We start from the raw sequence: 22603 nt of genomic DNA on the forward strand, positions 1-22603 counted from the left end.
AGGGATCTCAGAAATGCTTGTGAAATTTTAGGTTTTGCTTGTTTTTAAATCTCCAGCAGGGCTACAGAGAACAGGCAGCACAGAACCACATCAAGTATCTCCAGGGAAACAGACTCCACAATCACTCTTGACAACCTGTGACGGTGCTACATCATCTCTACAAGAATAGTAACAACAAAAGTGCTTCCTGATGTTGGTGTGAATGAGGTCCAGCAGAGCAGAACTGGCAGTTAAGTACACTAATGCAGTGTCACAGTTTTATGATTTCTGTTATCAGTATTCCACATTATAACATCATGTAGTGCACTGGAAGTTAAAGAGTTAATGCTCCAGTTCCGTGGATTGTTAATAGTTGCAGGTATACCTGTCTCAGAAGAGAAGAACTGCATACCTCAGAGGACTGTTTACTGTTGTTTCCATTTTCCATTCAGAGGGAAAGATAAAACCGTTTGCAGGTCACGAGACACCCCTTTTCCCTTTCTGCTCATCTCTGCAGCATGTGTGCTCCCTAGCCATCTTGCCTTCAACATTAGAGTAAGTGCCCAGAAACTGAAGCCCCCCCTACCCTCTCATTTTATTTATTAGCCTCAATTTCAACTGTATTGTATTATATTGTGTTATCTTGCATTCCAATACCTTTTTTAGTGAATTAGCTTTCCTTCTCATATCGTTCCTGCTGTTTTGCTTTTAGGCCCATCTCCCTACCCTCATCCTTTCTTCCCCGTCCCCCTTTCGCAGGGTGTGGGTCAGTGGGTCCCCCCGCCCCATTATCATAGAATGGCTTGGGTTGAAAGGGACCTCAAGGATCATCAAGCTCCAATCATCCTGCCACAGGCAGGGCTACCAACCTCCACATCTAATAGTAGACCAGGCTGCCCAAGGCCACATCCAACCTGGCCCTAAACATCTCCAGGGATGGGGCATCCACAACCTCTCTGAGCAGACTGTTCCAGAGCCTCACAGCTCTCACTGTAAAGAATTTCCCCCTGACATTCAACCTAAATCTTCCCTTTCAACTTAAAACCATTTCCCCTTATCCTGCTACTATCTACCTTATCAAAGAGTAGCCTCTCCTCCTGTTTATCAGCTCCCTTTAGGTACTGGAAGCCTGCAGCCTTCTCTTCTCCAGGCTGAACAAGCCCAGCTCCCTCAGCCTGTCTTCACCTGGGCCAAACCAGCCCTGGGCCAAACCAGCCCATAAACCACTGACACAGTTTGTTAATTTCCATCTTCCAGCTCTGGGCTATAAGGCCTGCTAGAGATGAGCCTGGGGGAGCAATAATGGGACTAGGGGTGAGGCGAGAGGCCCAGCTAAAGTGTGTCTATACCAATGCACGCAGAATGGGCAACAAACAAGAAGAGTTAGAAGCCATTGTGCAGCAGGCAAGCTATGACCTAGTTGTCATTACGGAAACATGGTGGGACCACTGCCATGACTGGAGTGCTGCAATGGATGGCTACAAACTCTTCAGGAAGGATAGGCAAGGAAGGAGGGGTGGTGACATGGCTCTCTATGTTAAAGAGTGCTTTGAGGTTACTGAACTTATGACTGGGGATAATAAGGTTGAATCCTTATGGGTTAAGATCAGGGGAAAAGCCGACAAGGCAGACATACTGGTGGGCATCTGTCATAGACCGCCAAACCAGGATGAAGAGACAGATGAGTTGTTCTGTGAGCAGCTGGCGGAAGCTGCGCGATTGCCGGCCCTTGTCCTCATGGGGGACTTCAACTTCCCCAACATATGCTGGGAATACAATTTAGCACAGAAGAAGCAGTCTAGGAGGTTTCTGGAATGTATGGAGGACAACTTCTTGATGCAGATGATAAGAGAACCTACAAGAGGAGCTGCCCCGTTAGACCTGCTGTTCACAAACAGAGAAAGTCTGGTGGGAGATGTAGAGGTTGGCTGCTGTCTTGGGCAGAGTGACCATGACATGGTAGAGTTCTCGATCCTTGCTGGAGTCAGGAGGGGGAACAGCAAAACTGCTATCTTGGACTTCCGGAGGGCAGACTTTGAATTGTTCAGGAGACTAGTAGGGAGAGTCCCCTGGGGCTCAGTCTTAGAGAGTAAAGGGGTACAAGATGGCTGGTTGCTCTTCAAAAAGGAAGTCTTAAAGGCGCAGGAGCAGGCTATCCCCCTGAGCCACAAAATGAGCTGGCATGGAAGAAGACCGGCGTGGATGAATAGGGAGCTATTCTTGAGGCTCCAGGAGAAAAAAGAGAATCTACCTCCTGTGGAAGAAGGGATGGGCAACCCAGAAAGAATACAAAGAAGTTGTTAAGATGTGCAGGGAGAAAATCAGAAAGGCAAAAGTCCAGCTTGAACTCAACCTGGCCACTGGAGTAAAAGGGAACAAGAAACTCTTTTACAAGTATACCAACAGTAAGAGGAGAACCAAAGAGAATCTCCATTCTCTACTGGATGAGGCTGGGAATGTGACCACTGAGGATAAGGAAAAGGCAGCCGTTCTGAATGCCTTCTTTACATCTGTCTTCAAAAGTTAGAACAGTTATCCTCAGGTTTCTCCACTCTCTGACCTGGAAGCCTTGGCTGGGGAGCAGACTACACCCCCCACAATTCAGGAGGAAACAGTCAGAGACCTGCCACTCCAACTGGACTGCCACAAGTCCATGGGACTGGATGAGATTCACCCGAGAGTGCTGAGGGAACTGGCGGAGGTGATAGCCGAGCCACTTTCCATCATCTATCAGCGTTCCTTGTTGACGGGTGAGGTCTCAGAAGACTGGAGACTTCCAATGTGACTCCCATCTACAAGAAGGGCTGCAGGGAGGATCTGGGGAACTACAGGCCTGCTAGCCTGACCTCGGTGCCGGGGAAGATTATGGAGCAGATTGTCTTGAGGGAGATCACGCAGCATGTGCGGGACAACTGAGGGATCAGGCCTAGCCAGCATGGGTTCATGAAGGGCAGGTCCTGCTTGACCAACCTGATCTCCTTCTATGATCCAGTGACCCGTCTGGTGGATGAGGGAAAGGCTGTTGACATAGTCTACCTAGACTTCAGCAAAGCCTTTGACACTGTCTCCCACAGTATTCTCCTGCAGAAGCTGGCAGTCCGTGGCTTGGACAGATACACTCTTGGCTGGGTAAGGAACTGGCTGGAGGGCCAGGCCCAGAGAGTGGTTGTGAATGGAGTTAAATCCAGCTGGCGACCGGTCACAAGTGGTGTTCCCCAGCAGTCGGTACTGGGGCCTGTCCTGTTTAATATCTTCATTGATGACCTGGATGAGGGCACTGAGTGCACCTCAGTAAGTTTGCAGATGACACCAAGCTGGCTGGAAGTATTGATCTGCCTGAGGGTAGCGAGGCCTTACAGAGGGATCTGGAAAGGCTGGATAGCTGGGCTGAAGCCAATGGGATGGGATTCAACAAGACCAAATGCCGGGTCCTGCACTTTGGCCACAATAACCCCAGGCAACGCTACAGGCTTGGGGCAGAGTGGCTGGAAGACCGTGTAGAGGATATGGACCTGGGGGTGTTGATTGACCCTAGACTGAACATGAGCCAGCAGTGCGCCCAGGCGGCCAAGAAGGCAAATGGCATCCTGGCTTGTATCAGAAATAGTGTGGCCAGCAGGAACAGGGAAGTAATTATCCCCCTGTACTCAGCACTGGTGAGGCCGCACCTGGAGTACTGTGTCCAGTTTTGGGCCCCTCACTGTAGGAAAGACATCGAGGCCCTGGAGCGTGTCCAGAGGAGGGCAACAAAGCTGGTGAGGGGTCTGAATCTGAAGCACAGACCTTATGAAGAGCAGCTGAGAGAGATGGGATTGTTCAGTCTAGAGGAGAGGAGGCTCAGGAGAGACCTTATTGCTCTCTATAGCTACCTGAAGGGAGGTTGTAGTGAGATGGGGATCAGCCTCTTCTCTTGTGTGATGAGTGATAGGACTAGAGGGAATGGCTTCAAGCTGCACCAGGGAAGGTTCAGACTGGACGTTAGGAAATACTACTTCTCTGAAAGGGTGGTCAGGCACTGGAATGGGCTGCCCAGAGAGGTGGTGGAGTCACTGAGCCTGGTGGTGTTCAAAGAGCGTTTGGATGTTGTGTTGAGGGACATGGTTTAGTCAGAAACATTGGTGAAGGGCAAATGGTTGGACTGGATGATCCTGTGGGTCTTTTCCAAGACCCAATTTCTATGATTCTATGACTCAAATCCACAGCAAACTGGCAAACACTTTTTCTATTCCCACTTTCAGAGGTCTTTTTCTTCAGGAATACCAGTACACTGTTTCTAACAACAAACCTCACCAAGAGGGTCTTGATAGAATTCTCCTACTAAGCAGGCATCATGGTTTTATGATTTTTATTGTTGGTATTCCACATCAAAACATCACGTAGTACACTGGGGGTTAAGGAGTTCACGCTGCAGTCCCATGGATTGTCAACAGTTATGGGTACTTATCCCAGAAGAAGAACTACAGTTTCCAGAAGACTTCATTGTTCCATTTTCCATTTAGAGGGAAAGATAAAACTGACTGGGAGTCACAAGACTGTCTTTTTCCTTCCGCTTGTCTCTGCAGTGTGTGCCTCACCTTCACCATTAGAGCAACACCTTTGGTTTTTGGACACTCTCTCCCCCATTTTATTTGTTTTATTAGCTTCAACTTCAATTATATTGCATTATATTGTGTTATCTCACATTCCTCTATTATATTTAGTATACTAGTTTTCTCCCTTGGCTCATAGCTGCTGTTTTGTCGGGCTTTTTTCAGGCGCATCTCTCTACCTTTTCCCTACATCCTCTCCCAAGGGCATTGGTCCCTGTGTCCTATTAGTCAAGGAAATAGGCCAGAACTGTAACAGCAGGCTTGTTTCTCACAATATTAGCCATTTCTACTAAGTTAAAAACAACTAAATCTCTAGAACTTTGGGACTAACCTCCAGAAAGACAGAATAAATGTTTTAAAGAAATGCATGCATACAACTGCATATGATAACTGTAATGCTGAACAAGCAAGGCTCATCCACACTGTTCACCCACAAAGTTCAGCAATACTTGTACAAGGTAAAGAGCACATTCCTTCCACATTCAAATATCTTACCATCCTCTCTACCCCTCAGAGGGATCATAAAGTGTTGGAAAAGTGTGAGAGGGAAGCCACGTGGCAAGAGATCCATCTAGAATTTGTAGATGGTTCTAATATCACTAAGCAAAAAGATACTGTTTTTTTTCCTCTATGCATCGGATGAAAAGACAAATGTGTTCTCTTATTAGGAGGTAAACCACACATGTAGAAAGTAGACTGCTTTACTAACATGTAGTTACAAGAGTTGAACATTAACCAGCCCCTTTATTTCAACAGCTTGCAGAAATCATTTATCGAGTTTTCTCCAGATTTAACTTCTGCCTAAGGTCTTTCCCACAAGTATCCCATGGAGAAGAGGCAAGTCTGTTCAATCCCACACAGAAAGGTGGAAGAGTGAAGAACAGCAGTAACAAGCAGGCAACAACGCCAGAGGCAGTTAAGTCTCTAGTTCGTGCATCCAGAATGAGTATCTCTTCATCATTACAGTGAGTGATGAGGCAGAAAGAGTAAGCTGAAACCATAACGCAGATAGAAAAATGAAATGAATGACTGTTCTTGAGAATTTTAGCAAAGTAATGCACAGAAAAGCCTTCACGGCTCAGTGCATCAATGTCACTTCCTCAGTCAGAGGCTGAATTCCATCTGTCAACCACTGAGCACACATCACTCACACATTCCTAAGAGGCACTGGCTTAGTCTGGAACCAATCCTAATAGCACAGTAATAAAAACACATCACTACACAAGTCCAATTGCCTATATATAGCAGCTCCTCTCCCACACTAAAACAAAACAAAAAAACACTAACAAAAACAAGGCACAGTACTACATAAAGGAAGGAAGTAAAGTGAGGTAACATTTATATTTAGTCCAGAAGGAAGTCTGGAGTCACTGATTCCTACAGATTTTGATATTAATATGAATTTCATTTCCTTTAAATTGCAAGAAATTAAACAGAGCACATCACACATTACTCACCTCTGCATGAAATGCCTTGGCTATCAATTACTTGTTTGCAGAATCCACAGATTTTGGATTTCTTAAAGGATTTGTTTTTGAAAGTATGAGACTTCAATGCTGTTTCCCGAGGCTGGAAGAAAGGGGAATAATGTCAGATCTTGTCTCAGTTTTTCAGTCATACTTCCAAACATAACAGCAGTGTGCTTCTGGTACTCCCTGTCTCACATGAGTTTTCCACTCTTAACTGAGGGCAGTAACAAGTCATAAGAAACTTCTCATGCAAGACATTTTATATCTTAATGCCAGATTTCCTTATGACAGTCTTCTACAAAGAAATAAAGAACAATCTCCATAATATGAACAGCCTTCTGACCTAAGGTCTCACCCATATGAAAAGTTGCACTGGTACAGCTTATACTGGTTAAAAATTAGCTAAGTAATGCACTCAGTTATCATGGTAACCAATATAACTTGCCTTGCTGCAGCAGAGTTTGGTTTCCTTACTAAATGAAAAGCAGACAGGCAAGTTTGATTTTGGCAGTTTACTAAGTTTAAAATCAATTCTGTTTTTTTTCCCTGCATAAGAAAATACATTAATTTTTTTAATATAATGAATATAATATAATTTAATATAATTTGGAAAAAAATATTTTTTTCCACAGTATGTCACTGTAACTGAAATATTATGTTAAAATATAACAATGACATCTCTAATGAGGACAGAAAAGCAAAAAATGCCATATATGCTATGGCTTCTATATGGCTAATTATTATTATGGCTTTAAGTAACAGACGGCTACTGAAAGTCTGAATCAGAGTCCATATGTCCTCTGGAAGGGTATAACAACCTTCAATTTCATTGGCAGACTTCTGGAAAATAGCATTAATTGTGGAACTGAAGGATAATTAATTTTTCTGGTTCCTTCCTTTCATTAAGAAGTATTCAGTAAATCAAAGAAATTACATAAAATAAGGCCATATTTCATGAAATAGGTTAGGAAAGTGCAAAAAAGGAACTTGTAAAGGCAGTAATATCATAGTAACCATAGGACAAAACAAATCCTGCCTTTTATGTATCAGTCATGTTTTTACAAACAAATATATTTCCCTATGAACATCAGAACCCCTAGATACCTTTCCACAAAGCTGCTCTGCAGCTTCTCAACATCCAGTCTGTATGTAGATGCAGAACCGCACCGCCCCAGCACTCGCTTTTGTTAGATTTCATATGGCTAGCCCTCTAATTTGTCCCTGCAAGGCCTTTCTACTCTCCAGAGTTAACAGGTACTCCTATTCAGTATCATCTGCAAACTTACTTCATAGCCACTGCAGTCCTGCATCCAGATGATCTAGATCAAATTGAGGCCGGCAGAATCCCACTAGTGACTCACTGCCAGCACAATATCATATTATTTACTATAACCTTTTGTATACAATTACTATTCTAAGCTTCAGTACAACTGGGCTTGCATTCAACACTTCAACTGCACCAATGTTCAGAAGCAAGTGTCCAAAAGCAGAAAGCAGTCTCTCAGCATACATGCAGGCCAGACCACCACACTGCTGAGGTTTTGATCGTACGCGTTAAGGGAAAGATTCACTGCATGATGCAATGAGGTTACATGGGATTTCTTTGTGGTTTTAAGCAGTATGGCCCTAGACAAAAAGTTTAGTGATCTCTAAAAGTGTCCACATTGAAGCCGCCGTGCAGACACAAGAAGTGTCTTAAAAACGATATGTCACAGACCTCAGGTACTTTCACATATTGTTTCAACAACAGCCTACCTGAAGCTTCAGAGAAGCTCTTAAGAGCATAAGTGGTAGCAATAAACCCTGAGCGAGCCATTTAAGTGTATTAATTTGCAGAACTTAACAAGGGAAACAGCAGAAGAGCCCGTCAGAAGAAGTAATAGATAAAATATTGGATAAGTTCGAACTGTAATTACAGTGTCGCATTAGACATTTCAATCACTGCCACAGAACAAAACCTGACAGCAAAATATATACATATATATATATATACATATATACACACACATATATATATATATACACACACACACACGCCTAAAATGTGTCAGGTCTTTTTTTCATAAGATCACAGAAGCCTTAGAGTAGGAAGCGACCTCTGAAGACCATCTAGTCCAACTCCAATGCAATCAACAGGGACACCACAGACTAGGTTGCCCACGGCATTATCCAGCCTCACTTTGGAAGTCTTCAGGGACAGGGCATCAACCACCACCACCACCCTCCCTGTAAGAGATTTCTTCTTTACATCTAACATAAATCCACCCTCCCTGAGCTTGAAGCCAGTTCCCCTTATTCTATCACCACAGACCCTGCTAAGGAGTCTGTTCCCTTCTTTCCTGTAGCTCCCCTTTAGAGACCAAAAGGCTGCTATCAGGTCACCTCAGGGCCTTCTCTTCTCCAGGCTGAACAGCCCCAGCTCTCTCAGCCTGTCCTCATAGGAGAGATGTTCCATTCCGTGGACCATTTTTGTGGCCCTTCAGTGGACATGCTCCAACAGATCTACATCTCTCCTGTACTGAAGACTCCACATATGGACACAGAACTCCAGGTGAGGCCTCACCAGCACAGAGTAGAGGGGCAGAATCATCTCCCTCCACCTGCTGGTCACGCATCTTTTGATGCAGCCCAGGGTACGGTTAGCTTTCTGGGTTGTGAGGGCACATTTCTGGCTCATGTCCAACTTGCCATCCACCAGCATCCCCAGGACTTTTTTGGCAGGGCTGCGCTCAATCCTTTCATCCCCCAGTTTGCACTGGTAATGGGGGCTGCCTCAACCCAGGTGCAAGACCCTGTATCTGGATTTGTTGGACCTCATGATGTTCACCTGCACCCACTGCTCAAGCCTGTCTACGTCCCTCTGGATGGCATCTCATCCCTCTGGTGTGTCAACCACACCCCACAACTTGGTGTCATCAGCAAACTTGCTGACAGTGCACTCAACCCCACTGTCATGGTCACTAATGAAGATATTAAAGAGTATGAGCCCCAGCTCCAACCCCTGGGGGAACATCACTCATCACCAATCTCTATCCAGACACTGAGCCATTGACCACCACTATCTGGCCCTGCAGGATCAAGTCCATCAAACAGTCCATCCATCAAATCCGTATCTTTCCACTTTGGAGAGAAGGATGTTGTGGGGACACCCTGTTAAAGGCCTTACTGAAGTCCAGATAGATTACATCAGTGGCTCTTCCCTTGTCCATCAATGCAGTAACATGGTTCTGTTTTTTTTTTTCTTCCATTTGAAAATACAGAAGACATTTTCGAAAAGACTAAAATGACCAGGCAGAAAAGTGTCATTACATCCATGTAAATGCAACTTAGAAAGTTCAAGCACTATGCCCAAAGATCTGAGCGGCCCTCACCTTCACAGCCTCTTTCTTCCTTAAGAATTAGCAATGCCATCATATCCACTAGTATTCAAAGAGTTGTTGTGGCTTCTCTGCTTTGTGGATAAGGATATACATACACATACGCGTATCTGTGTCTTTTAGATTTTATCTACTCTTTCCCCCCCAGTATTCTACTTCTGGTTAAAATTTAAAAGACATGTCTCTAAAAAGGACAGTTTTACACTACTTACATTTTTTAAGAGATTCACAGATGAACTTTCCAGAAACTTTATACTATATCTAGACAGACCCACCGTTCCCCACCCCCACCCTTCCCATTTTCCTACCTTCCCAACACTTGTAGAATTGCAGAGCAAGACAACTGTCACAAGAACTCACTGTTCAGGTACTGATGTTTAGTGTAACCAAGTCTTGACATTATTTGATGTTTATTTATTATTTATTTCATACGAAGTTTCATATGAAATGGACAATTACTTAGCTGATCAATTTAATTAATTTTACTCTTACATGTTTTGAAAATATTCTGCAACACAGTCTAAGCAACTCAATTTAAAAAGAATATATGGACTTTTTGTTTCTTACCATTTCACTATCAGTTCTCCAAGCAATTCAGTTAAGTAGTTCACCTAGGAGATTCAGTACTCACAACTGTTTACATAAGAACTCACAAACAGTGAGAACTACAGGACCCACAGTTTCTTTGTTATTATCTGGTACAGTTTCTTCAGCTCTTCACTGAGATGCCAACAAAAGGGGAAAGAAAAAAAAAAAAGAAAACCACCATGGGAGGGAACAAGCAATTACTCCTTTTTTCACAAAGCTCAAGGCTGGAATCTAAATTGCTTGTAATTGCTAGGGGCAAAAACTGAAAGAAAACAGTGCAGAACCACAAATTACAAACTGAGATTTTGCCCACAGAGTAGACTGTAATTACAGCTGGTCACAACTGCTACTATTATGTGATGCCTCTTTTTCAAAACAGACACTCTCTTCTGCTTACCACACAAGGAAATCAAGTATTTTTGGCCATTCTCTGTTCTCTACGGTATACGAAATACAATGAAGACAAAAGTTTACCCCATACTTACATCACCATAACAGAGCAGACTGTTTCAATATTTTTACAGTCATCCTCAGCTATGATAAATTTCAAACATTTCTAATCAGTGATCATTTTCACTATGTAACATGCCCACAATCATCAGAAAAAATTTACAACAGATCTTTCAAAGCTGTATGTACCACTTCTGAGACACTTTACGTTTTAAGAAAAGAAAGAATTCAAACAAAAGACCCTCTCCAGATTTCAACTAAGCCAATAGTGACTAAAACACTTATGGCACAGAACTTGCTATGTTTTTTTTTGCTTGTTTTGTTTTTGTTTGTTTGTTTTGCTTTTTTCCAAAACAGGTACAGCAAGTCCTCCTTGACAAGATTTTAGATTGTGAATGCCTCTTCAATAGGTGTAATAATTAATAACCCAATTTCCAAACACCATACTACATCAATAACAATATATAAAACAACAATGAAGAACAGAACAGACAAACATTTCTACAAGTCCAAGCACATTTCCATCACAGAGACTCCAACAGTGATAATGATGGTTAATATTTTGTTTCTTAAATGTAATATCACAAAATCAAACCTGTTCAAACAATCTTCATGAGAAGTATATACTTTTACTCTATCCCAGAAAAATAAAAGACCTTTAGCTGACTATTCACAACTTCTACAAGACTGGTTTCCTCTAAAGTCAACCAGGCAGCAAATTATGCTTATGTGGAAATACAATTTCCAATAAAATAAGATTTTATAAATGAAGCTGCAAATTCCAGATGTTACTTCATAAGGAGGGGGGAAAAAAAAGCAAGATCTGCTTGCATATTATTTCTCTACTGCTAAAACCTCTAATAATCTGTGTAATTTGCTCAAGATGGGAGAAAAACAAAAATAAGGCTCCCATAAACTTTCCCTGTGTCAGATCCTACTACCGAATTTTACACGGTCTGTAAGAGCTCTTAGCTCAGCAAGTAATTATATAAAGCAAAGATTTATTATTATTATTATTATTATTATTAACTTCCTGTTGATGGTCAAATGCTATTCCCTTTTCTGCCCCCTCTAACTAATTTACTAACCAATTTAATAATTACCAGTTATTCTCTTCATGCACTCTTCTACTCCCAGTAGTAGCTTTAAATCACAGGCTAGTACAACGATTGTAACTATTATTTGAAATACATGGGGAGTTGGTAGCAACGTATTGGCAAAATGGGTATTTCAAGTTATTTCCCCTGTATAACTGTACCAAATGGCATTAAATGAACCTAGTATCAAACACATCTAAGTACACACAAGAAGTAACACCAATGAATACATAAATTTTGCAGTACCTATAGTGCACTGCAAGAATATGGAATAAGAGGGGAAAAAAAAAAGAAAAACCCAAAGGATTTTTACACAGATTGAAATAAGGCATTTCTGTCTCACCCACATTTCAAAATTATTTCTATAATGGGGGTCATGGCATAGACAAAAACAGAAAATAGAACATACACAAATAGCTACAAAGAGGAGATGAAGGTGCTTGAAGTATCACCAGAGAAGAACAACAAAGCTGTAAAAAGACTGGAAAGCATGTCTTGTGAAGAGAGGGCTGAGGACACTTGGGCTGTCTAGTCTAGAGAAAAGGAGGCTGAGAGGCAATTTCATTGCTCTCTACAATTTCCTGATGAGGGAATGCAGAGAAGGAGGTGCCCATCTCTGCTCTCCAGTAATCAAAGACGGGGTGCAAAGGAATGGCACAAATCTGTTCCAAAGAGGCATCTCAGACTGGATATAAGGAAAAACTTACTTATCAAGAGGGTGGTAAAACATAGTAACAGGCTTCCCTAGTGAAGTGGTTCATGTCCCATGCCTGTGACTGTTCAAGTGGCCCTTAATAACTTGCTTTAACTTTAGGTTATCCCAAAAGTGGTCAAGAAATTGGACCTGATGGTCTTTGGAGGTCCCTCTGCTATTCTAAGAGTTTCAAGAGTTCTAATTCTAAAAGTCCCTCCTCTGGACCTGCTGAAGCATGGCAGGGGTCTTCTACAAAGAAAGGCTGATGGATCTGATCTCATTCAGCCTGGAGAAGGCTCCAGAAAGACCTCCCTGCAGCCTTCAAGTACTTAAAGGGAGCTCATCCAAACAAGAGGGAGGACATTTTATTACACAGATACTGACAGGACAAAGGGAAATAGTTTTAAACTAGAAGACAGGAGGTTTAGATTAGATATTAGGAGGAAATGCTTTACTGACAGGGTGGTCAGACACAGGAATTGGTTGACCAGAGAAACTGTGGGTGGCTCATTGTTGTAGTCATTTAAGGCCAGGTTGGACGCGGCCGTAGGCAACTTGATCTAGTAGCTGGCAACCATGCCCACAGCAGGGGAGTTGGAAAAGGATAATCTTTAAGGTCCCTTCCAATCCAAGCCATTCTATGATTTTAATTCCACTACTTCTGTCAAACTTGGAAACATGTTGGTTCTTTCTGTCCCCACAAGTTTTTGTGGCAATTCTCAATTGTTTTAAGTATCTTCATTAAAGCAAATTCCCACTACTGCTAGCAAGGGACACTTTCTTGTGCTGTGGGACTGTGTGACCAGTTCCGCTTTAAACTTATCTACCATACTTATGTTTTCGTAAAACCTTGATCAAATTCCTCCTAAACTTTGTTTCTCAAATTGAAGAGTCCCAATCCTCTCAGACTCTTGACCAAAATCAGCTGTAAAATCCCCTCAAACACTTTAGTCACCACTTTCCATTCATCCTCTCCTCTTCTACCATTCATTTTTGAGGTATGAAGGTATGATCTGAGGATCAGATACATAACATTTCAAAGTTTCAAATGAGCAATTAAAGGAAAAAAAGGGGGGAAATAGGTTTGCTCCACAGTTTGTTCAACTCTTGTAGTCTAGCACATGTGTGTCTAGATCTTGATTCCCATGCTCCTAATTCCGAATGTCAGAAAAACAGACCCCTATACACAAAGCTTTTCAAATTAGCTCTTCACTTAAAACACTGGACAGACACAAATTAGCATAAAATATGATAAAGAAGCAGTAGCATAAAACCACTTTGCCACGGGATTCTGGAATAAGGGATGGCAGCCTTAACAGCTGTATCAAGTGATGCATAGTGATCTGTGACTAAACATAACAGCAATTTCACTGCTCTAACAAGAGACAGAACCTATGCCCCAGAGAATTAGCTATAATTCTTCCAAACACCACATATTTACATTTTTCATTTGTAGACATGACAAATTTATAAACTACACTGGTATCATAATGAGGATCCTACCTAAGACAGCTCTTCATTCTTATTACCTTTTCTTACCTCACCACCACCTGCCTTGGAGAGGGATATTCATCTCAATCGGTTACATGCACTCCACTCCAAATTTTAAATTCTCAAGAGAAAAATCACATCAGACACTTCAGCTTTCTTTGAAAGATGCTCTCCATTGGAAGACAGAAGTAACACAAGAGAGTAAAATGCTTAGACAAGACTACCAAGTAAATCTCTCTTCTTACTAGCTACTTCAAACTTGAAAACAGTTTTGTATGTTGTGTTTCATGTTTGCCTTCTTCCCAAGTGGTTTCAAATTGTTACCCTTATGATCTCTATGAGATTGCAGTCCAGTAGACAATAGAGTCTATAGCAGAAGGGAGCAGGGGCCTCTTCATTCACTATTCATTTTTAGTATAAAATAGCAACAGCTCTCACATTTTTCCATTTCAACACTTTTTCACATTTTAGTTTCAGCAGTTTTCTTTCTCCGGTACATATGAATCCGTATTTGTGGAAAATCAATTAGGAGAAAGATGGAAAATCCATTAAGACCATAATTACTCCAGACTCCGGAAAACATTTCATTTTCATCTTTTTCTCCCTGGCAAACCAACACTCTGTTCTGTGCGGGTGTATACATAAATAGGAGACTCCTGAAAGCAACAAAAGACTGTGTATCATGAAAGCTCAGTAGCTTTCTTTTTTTCTTTTGTGACTAAATGAGTTAGCCTTGACAATTCTGAGGCTACAGCAATGAATACATAGGGGTTTCAACCTTTCATATAAAGAAACCAGAGCAAGATATCTAAAGACTAGATTCACTTCTTTAAATAACGGGGAAAAATACGCTATTTTTGAATGTACCTGGTTCACCTTCAAGTTCACATAAAAGTAGCACTGAGGGACATTAACAGGAGTAGAAATTCAAACAACAAAGCATCTGCCCTTCTTTTAAGTTATCTTTACCTAGAAGATCTAATCAAATCTCTTCCCACTGCAGATGTATAATTGCAAGTACATAAAAACAAGCACACAGAGTACATGCTTCTACACATACTCGCTCCATCTCAATAATCCTTAATCTGTTTACAAAAGCAGCAAACGCACAAAGGTCTCCCACGCTACAGACTAGTGTATTTTCACCAAGAGCAAGAGGCGAGATGAAAAATAAACACCTTTTGCTAACATTCTTTTGTATGTCTCCTGATGTTCCTGTGTTATCTTGTCAACTTAGTCTATGAGATCACGCTGATGAAAAGTGGTCTACCCACAAATACAGATTTTGTTTATCTTTTTATTTTCTTCTAATATTACAAGACTAGTTGTATCCATCACACTTAAAACGTAACTCTCAGTGTTTATCAGGTGGTAACAGCATACTAAATTAGAAAATCTCCACTATATTACCCTATTGGTATTAACCACAGACAATATCGTACAGAGTCCATGCTCACCTAACCCCTTACAAGTAAGTCAAAAGGAATTTTAAGGAAGCAAAGGCATGCACTAGGTAGGTTTGTATTTTCACTGAATAACATGAACTCTAATCACCACATCCATACAGTCAAACAAACAATCAACAGTACAACAAAATTCTCCAGTTCAAATTCTCATCCATAGTACAAGACCTCTACAATGCACAGCTACTTTAAAAAAAAATAAAAGATTAATGGAGAAACTGAGGTAGGCCTGACAGAAACAGGTACATCACTTAATACAACAAACACCAAAGTAGGGCTCCTATTCTGATCCTTACGCTGTTTCCATTTCTTACTGATAAGGCTAAGCATCCTTCCTACTCTGGTACAGGTACCAGTACTACAGTAATCCGGTTTTTCAGGCTTTGGCAGGGAAACAACAGTAGATACATCTAGCACACACACAAAAAAGGAACACTTATCTATATAGAAAGTACTGGCTATATCAGATTCAAGAGTAGCCTTTATTTGAATGAGGATCTCACAGCAAATGTGTTTATAAATCTGTTTATAAAAATCTGAAGTACAGCAGAAATGTCTGATTATGTTAGCCTTATCTCCATCTTACTATTGTAACCATCCTCAAGGCACTCCAGTAACAGCCTGGATAACAATCCTGTCTATCCCAATGGCCTCCACCTTTCCAATTAGCTGTTCCTATTCAAACACTACTTTCTTCTATTCCAACCACAGATTAATAGTCTTGACTACTGTCATCCCTTCTGGCCACCATTTAGCACAGAGTGCTACTAAGTGGGAGTTCTGCACTATCCCATCCAGCCAGGAAAAGATTTGATGCTACTGATCTGAGTAGCTTCATCTCATCCATCATGTGCATGAACAAGGATAATGTAAAATCACTTAAGCATGAGAATCACAATGAGCTACAAGATCTAAAACTCTTAAGGAAATGGAAATCAAATACAATAAACATTTACAAAACTATTATATAGCACTTGCTCTGTAGTTTATTATTTGCTCACTCGCCAAGGACAAATAGTTAAACTCTGATATAGTAGTTCTTAACATAAAACAATTGTTACCTAACTCAGATCTGTTCCCTTCTTTTAGCTCAAAATAACTACTTACTTCAAATTTCCAAATAACTGCCACAGTCATTTCCCTGGTACTGAAATTATGAAGAACATCCCACTGAGTTGATAACACAGAATCACAGAACAGGTTGGAAGGGACCAGAAGCATCACCATATCAGACCTTCTGTGTGGGAATGGAGCCTAGATGAGATTATCCAGCACCCTCAACACTCACATCCTGAAAACACCCAGAGATCGGTGTGAGGCCAAAAACCTGTTAAGTTTTTGGTCTAACGTAGCCCTCTCCATCTCCTTTACAGAGAATGCACAATTTCCAAGTTTTCTGCAAACATAAAGCCTTAATAACCATAAAACAGTTAGAATATGCACTGATCTCCAGAGCAAGAACACACACCAGAAAAGGGAACACGAGAAAGAGCCATCTCATGCTACATTTTCAGAAAAAAAAAATTATAATCCCTTACTTTCGCCATTTAAAACATCCTGATGTCTCCAAACATACAGAGAAGCCTACTGCCCGTATGCTTGTTTCATTTATTTTCATTGTACACAAAGCTTCAAGGACATAAGCCTGCTTATAGGCTGCAAATCTCAGCAGCAGAAAAACCACAAGGAACTCCCATATGTGATTAACTTTTCCCAATTAAAAACATTATTTCAGAAATATCAGCATGTAAGTATAGGCTGAAGTGTTCAGGAATGAACATACCTTGGTTTGTCCACCAGACAACTCAAACAGACTGTTGTCAGCCTGGTTTAAACAAAGGGTTGCTTTAATTAGCGAAATATTACTAACTGACAGGGCAAATTCCAAAAATACTTGACTACAATTAGATATCTCCCCTGTAACATGCTGGAAAGCACAACAATGATAGCAGAGCTGCAAGATACCAGGCTGCAGTGAGTGAGAATCCACTCATACACAACAGCAGTGGGTACAGAAATAAGGGAAAGAAGCTGCTTACCTTTGGAAGGCCTCTCCAGAGAGATACCCTTGCCTCCACTACGAACACTTAAACGAGGTCTGGAAAGGGGTAGATCCTGGCTCCGCCCCTTCTGGTCACTCATGCACATCACACATAACTGAGCTCCCCTGGGTTGGCCCTGCCTACCTACCAGGTGCTCAATCACTGTTTCAGGCTTTAACTTAGCATTTCCACTATGCCCCCCTCTCTCCCCACCATTATAATAGCTTTCAAATAGCAATTAACATCTACAGGGCTACATGGGCATGCTCTAAGCATACCCATTTATCTTTTGTTCACCAAGCAACAGTTAAGTAACCATATTTTCCAAATCATCTGAAAAAGCTTCCCAATGAAAAGCTGCCTTTATAATATATCTCAATCCTACTGTTTCAGAACCCACTCTGACTGACATTCCTCTGTTCTAGTTCTGCATCCAGCTTAGCATGGTGAGACCATTGAAGGGGGTGGAGGGAGGAGACAGGCAAACGAAAGCAAACAGAACAACTGTTCCAATCAGTTTTTAGTTCAGGCAAAGTTCAACTCACAGATTATTACTATACTGCACTGACTGCAGTTTCTACCTTCCTCTAGCTCCGACTGATTTTTCATCTTTTCACTTTCCAGAGACTTTTCAGTCCAAGGTGATCAAAGAAACTGAACAACAGGAGGTCTGACAGCAAATCAGCAGGTCACAAACACTGTGTGTCAGTCTCTCACCAGTTCCTTCACAGACCTTTATTCACTACTCTTATATGGGGTACAGCCGCCATGTTGTATTTATGCATGATAGATACTTGAACTGTGGAAACCAATATCACTTCTGTCTAATCCACTGCTAGCAGAACAGGTAATAAAACGTCAATGCTAGACCAGATACTTTTAAACAAGGCAATGCTGTCATTCCACAAACAAACAAACAAACAAAAAAGGACAGAGACTTGTGGTTTTTCCTGGGGAAAAAAAAAAAAAGACTGAAAACCTTAAAAGCTACACCAAACAAACCAAACTTTATGGTTTAGTGATCTGAACTACTCTACTCCAGACACTGAAGTGTAACAAATGAATCTCTTCCATGCAAAACACATATATATATACACAACATAAAAATTGTATAAAACCTGTAGAACAAATATAGCCCTTTTGTCCTTACTATTCACATGTGCTGAATGTACATGACAATCAAATCCTAATCTCAGTTCATGGAGGTTTATATTTAGGGAATCTCTTACATAAACTAAGAACTCCCATGTCCTTATTCAATAACAACAGTTAAATACAGTTAAGTGCTGATAAAGAGCCAGAGCAAAGTCTTAAATCTCATGCAAAATGTCAAGAAATCTCATGCAGTTTAAAGGCATCTCAATGTAAATACAGATGTATAAGTGTCCATTTCTTAAACAATCATAGATAAAGAGTTTTACAGCCATGCTTGCCACCTACATTTTTCTTACATTCTTGCCATCTTGTCTGGAACTCCAGCTCAGCAGACAGAAATGTCTTCCTGGAGGCAAGAATGAACAAACTCCCCCCAATTACAGAGCCATGTGTGGGCTATGAGCAATTTTCCAAATGTAAAAAGGAAAGGAGAGAATTTGCTACATATATGAACAAGCTAAAACAAGTCAATCTGCAGATGGAATGGATCAAAGTGTCTATTTGAGTCACCTCAAAATTAATCCCCTGCAAGAATGTCCTCCCTCCCCCCACAACAACAGTCTTCCTTTAGTCCCTCTCAGCAGGAAAAGTTGAGCTCAAAGAACAAGCATCCAGGTCTTTTAGACGAATACGATGTTCCACAGAATATAGCCATCCTCTTTTCTCCTAAGAAGATTCTATTATTCTCCCTCTCTCCTCTCTGCATGCACATGCAGATAGCCAAGATACAATTTTATTCCCATTGTCTACCATACACAATATCGTGTTTTATCAAAGAAGCTCACAAAAAGAGGCTTCACTGCAGGTTCAGGTTAGGAACGGCATCTGTATTACAGAGATACAAATGTTGTCTTAAAAAGGGTCTAACAAAGGTAATACTGATCATCTATAAACCAGTTGCTTTGAAGTAAAATTGCTTGAAAACTGGAAAAGTGAATGTGAGAAGTTAAAAAAAAATATTACGAGAAGGAAATAAAATCATTATGACAGGTAGTTCCTCACGTTTTTCCAGGATAACATTAGTATTTGCGTTGCCACCAACTGACTGTATTTTAAACAATACCTTAGGTGTCAAAATCACATCACTGATATCAAAATCTTCTACACCTTTCTCTAAAGCAAGCTGAAAACTCAAACTATCCTCATTTGGAGGATACCTGAAAAAGAGATCCTTGCTCTGCTGAACTGTGGATGAGAAAGTCACATTCTTCTAAGAAAGCCTTAAGAAGCTCAACGTTAGCATAAGCTGCCTAGCTCCTTTCTTGTAGAAGCATTAGAAATCCCTTAAAAAAAATAATCCCTTTACAGTGTAGGCGATAGAGTGCTGAAACAGACTGCTCAGAGAAGTTTTGGAGTCTCCACCCTTGGAGATAATCAAAAGCTGTCTGGACATGGTCCTGGGCAACTTGCCCTGTGTGGTTTTGCTTGAGCAGGAGACTGGACCAGATGGCCTCCAGAGGTCCCTTCTCACCTCAATCTTTCTGTGATTCTGCGGAACAGAAAACCTGCTAGCTGATGAGGTTGCAAAGAATTATAACAGAGAGCAGCCCTGAGGGTAAGGATTGGGGAGTGTTGATTGATGAGAGGTTCAACATGAGCCAGCAACATATGCTCGCAGCCCAGAAGGCCAATCATATCCTGGGTTGCATCAAAAGTAGTGTGGCTGAGGGAGGTGATTCTTCCCCTCTACTCTGCTCTTGTGAGACCCCACCTGGAGTACTGTGTCCAGTTCTGGAGCCCCCAACACAAGAAGGACATGGAACTGTTGGAGCAGGTCCAGAGGAGGGCCACGAAGATCATTAGAGGGCTGGAGCACCTCCCCTTCAAGAACAGACTACGAGAGCTGGGACCCTTCAGCCTGGAGAAGGCTCTAAGGAGACCTCATAGCGGCCTTCCAGCACCTGAAGGGGGCCTACAGGAAAGCTGGGGAGGAACTTTTTATAAGGGCATGTAGCAACAGGAAGAAGGGAAATGGTTTTAAATTGGAAGAGCGTAGATTTATACTAGATATTAGGAAGACATTCTTTACTGTGAGGGTGGTAAGACACTGGGACAGGTTGCCCAGTGAGGTTGTGGATGCCCCCTCCCTGGAAGCATTCAAGGCCAGGCTGGATGGGGCTTTGAGCAACCTGGTCTATAGCAGGGGAGTTGGAAATAGTCTTAAAGGTCCCTTCCAACCCAAACCATTCTGTGATTCTATGATTCTAATACCACCGATTCTTACAATGGAGTATTGGAGTATTGGAGGAAGCAACACTGCTGGAAGCCTGCAAGCAAAATCTACCCAGCCCTGCTTAACTGAAGAGTGTATAATTTGGCAAATTGTCACTTACAAAATGATGTGGCTTCACCCATATGCAAAAATCAGTTGCTCCAACAACTCATGAAACAACACAGGTTGTGCTAGACAACACTAAGAGTGACTGGGAACAGACACTTCAATCACAAATTCCACCTGTCAGATCCATCCATGAGCTCTGAGTTTCTCTCATTTCATTACCATTCATTAATTTGGCACTTACTCCCTTGCAGAGAGACTATAAAAAAAAATTTAAATGAAAAGGAATCAATTTTAGCAACTATTCCACTATTTTAAAGAAGTGTCCTGGTCAGTAGCTCTAAACAACCCTTTTCATTCAGGCCACAAATAAAGAAAAAGCATAAATAATACAATTCTCCTTATACTATGAAACCAAACAAAAGAAGAAAACTCCATAGAAAGTTGTGACTCCATTCAAGCCATCCTAATCACTCCTTTTGGTAAATTGTCCAGGCATAAATGAGAGTTATGCATTTACTTTATCTAGGTCACTGACGAGCAAACAAATGAACTGATTTACACACTCTCTCAGAATCTCAATTACTTACGAATAACTTCAAAACAATTATAAACATCACAGTTAACCATACACAACAAAACAGAATGAATGATGAAACTTCCAACGGTTGTCAAGAGCTGTATTTCATTTATTTGCACTAAGATGACAAAGTTTCTCAGAGGTAGCAGATGGACTTTAACTATCCAAGTAACACACTCATTATAGTTAAGGAAGGCAGAAAAAACCAACTCTGTGGCAACAGGAATTATATAATGCAGAACCACAGGATATGTGAATATAAAATAATTTATGGAACTAGTATACGAAAAGTTTCCCCAATAAAGAAGAAAGCAGAAGTACTGAGTTAACAGAAGCAATAACCTAGAATTTCTGGATCTTGGAAATATGAAGAGTTCCTGACCTCACTACAAACTTCTAGGTTAATATAAACAAATGGCTTTTTTTTTTCCCCCCACGAAGCTGCGCAGTGTAGCTTTGCGTAGCTTTTTTTTTTTTTTTTTTAGCACTGGGTAGTTTTTTTTTTGTAACACTGCCATGTACATCAACATCAGAATTAAAAGAAAAAAAGCTTTGGTTTTTCATCTTTTGCCGCCCTTCCAGTGAGCTGCTATATTGCTATATTTCTCTTTCCCCACTAGAAAGTTTCAGTCATTTTGCTGGAAACAAATTCATATGCATTCTTCATTAATGAATACCTCATGGCTACAGCATGAATAACCAGCAGAATATGTAAACCTTAGAATTATCCAGTTGCAGATAATGGAATACAAAAACCATCGTGAGATACTTCACCATCTGATAAAAATCAGACAGCCAATTAACATATTATACTTAAGAGCATCTTGCTGAAGTCAGACTCCATGTCTGTATACATGAAGTTCCTCTGTCACTGCCACACGCATATAGTTTATTCAGTAAATCAACGCTTTTCCCAATCACTAAATTTCTTTGTTCAATCACCAATCCAGTTACGCCAGAAGTTCACACATCATCTACATCACACTGAAGTTACAGGGCATCATCATGGAAGATTACACTTTTTCTTTCAGCAACTGCACAAGAATTCAAGAAATTCTGAAAACAGTAATTCAGAAAGACTTACACTTCAACTTTAACTCCCTAATCTACTAGTGTACATAGTAAATTTCGTGGCCATGGTAAATGAACAAAACTGGCACCAAATCTTATGTCATTAAGAAATCAACAGAGCCAGCTCACTGTTTTTCCTGAGATCTGTCAGGATTGTTAATGACTCCTACGAAAACCTTGTTTTGCTTTGCACATATGCTTCATTTCTCTCACCACTTCAAGTACAACCAAGGGAAAAAACTGCCTGCCTGAACAGTCCTGCTATTTTTAAAAGTTTCTA

General features: G+C 41.0%; 1 protein-coding gene across 14 annotated transcripts in view; it reads right to left on the bottom strand.

The window, feature by feature from the left end:
- TNS3 (tensin 3) overlaps window positions 1–22603 on the bottom strand; it is a 224864-nt gene that overhangs the window by 157469 nt on the left and 44792 nt on the right. For 10 of the 14 annotated variants that reach the window (XM_040683154.2, XM_015275852.4, XM_015275851.4 and 7 more), the window contains exon 2: window positions 6026–6137. The exons of 1 other annotated variant lie outside the window; for it this stretch is intronic. In XM_040683154.2, the coding sequence (XP_040539088.1) occupies window positions 6026–6137 (112 nt within the window). Of the gene's footprint in view, window positions 1–6025; window positions 6138–7323; window positions 7398–7792; window positions 7909–17236; window positions 18945–22603 lie in introns of those variants that run through there. 3 more of the 14 variants (XM_015275853.2, XM_046924029.1, XM_040683162.1) reach the window with 3 other exon arrangements.

Source organism: Gallus gallus, chromosome 2 (genome assembly GCF_016699485.2).
Source record: "Gallus gallus isolate bGalGal1 chromosome 2, bGalGal1.mat.broiler.GRCg7b, whole genome shotgun sequence".
Classification (NCBI taxonomy): Eukaryota; Metazoa; Chordata; class Aves; order Galliformes; family Phasianidae; genus Gallus; species Gallus gallus.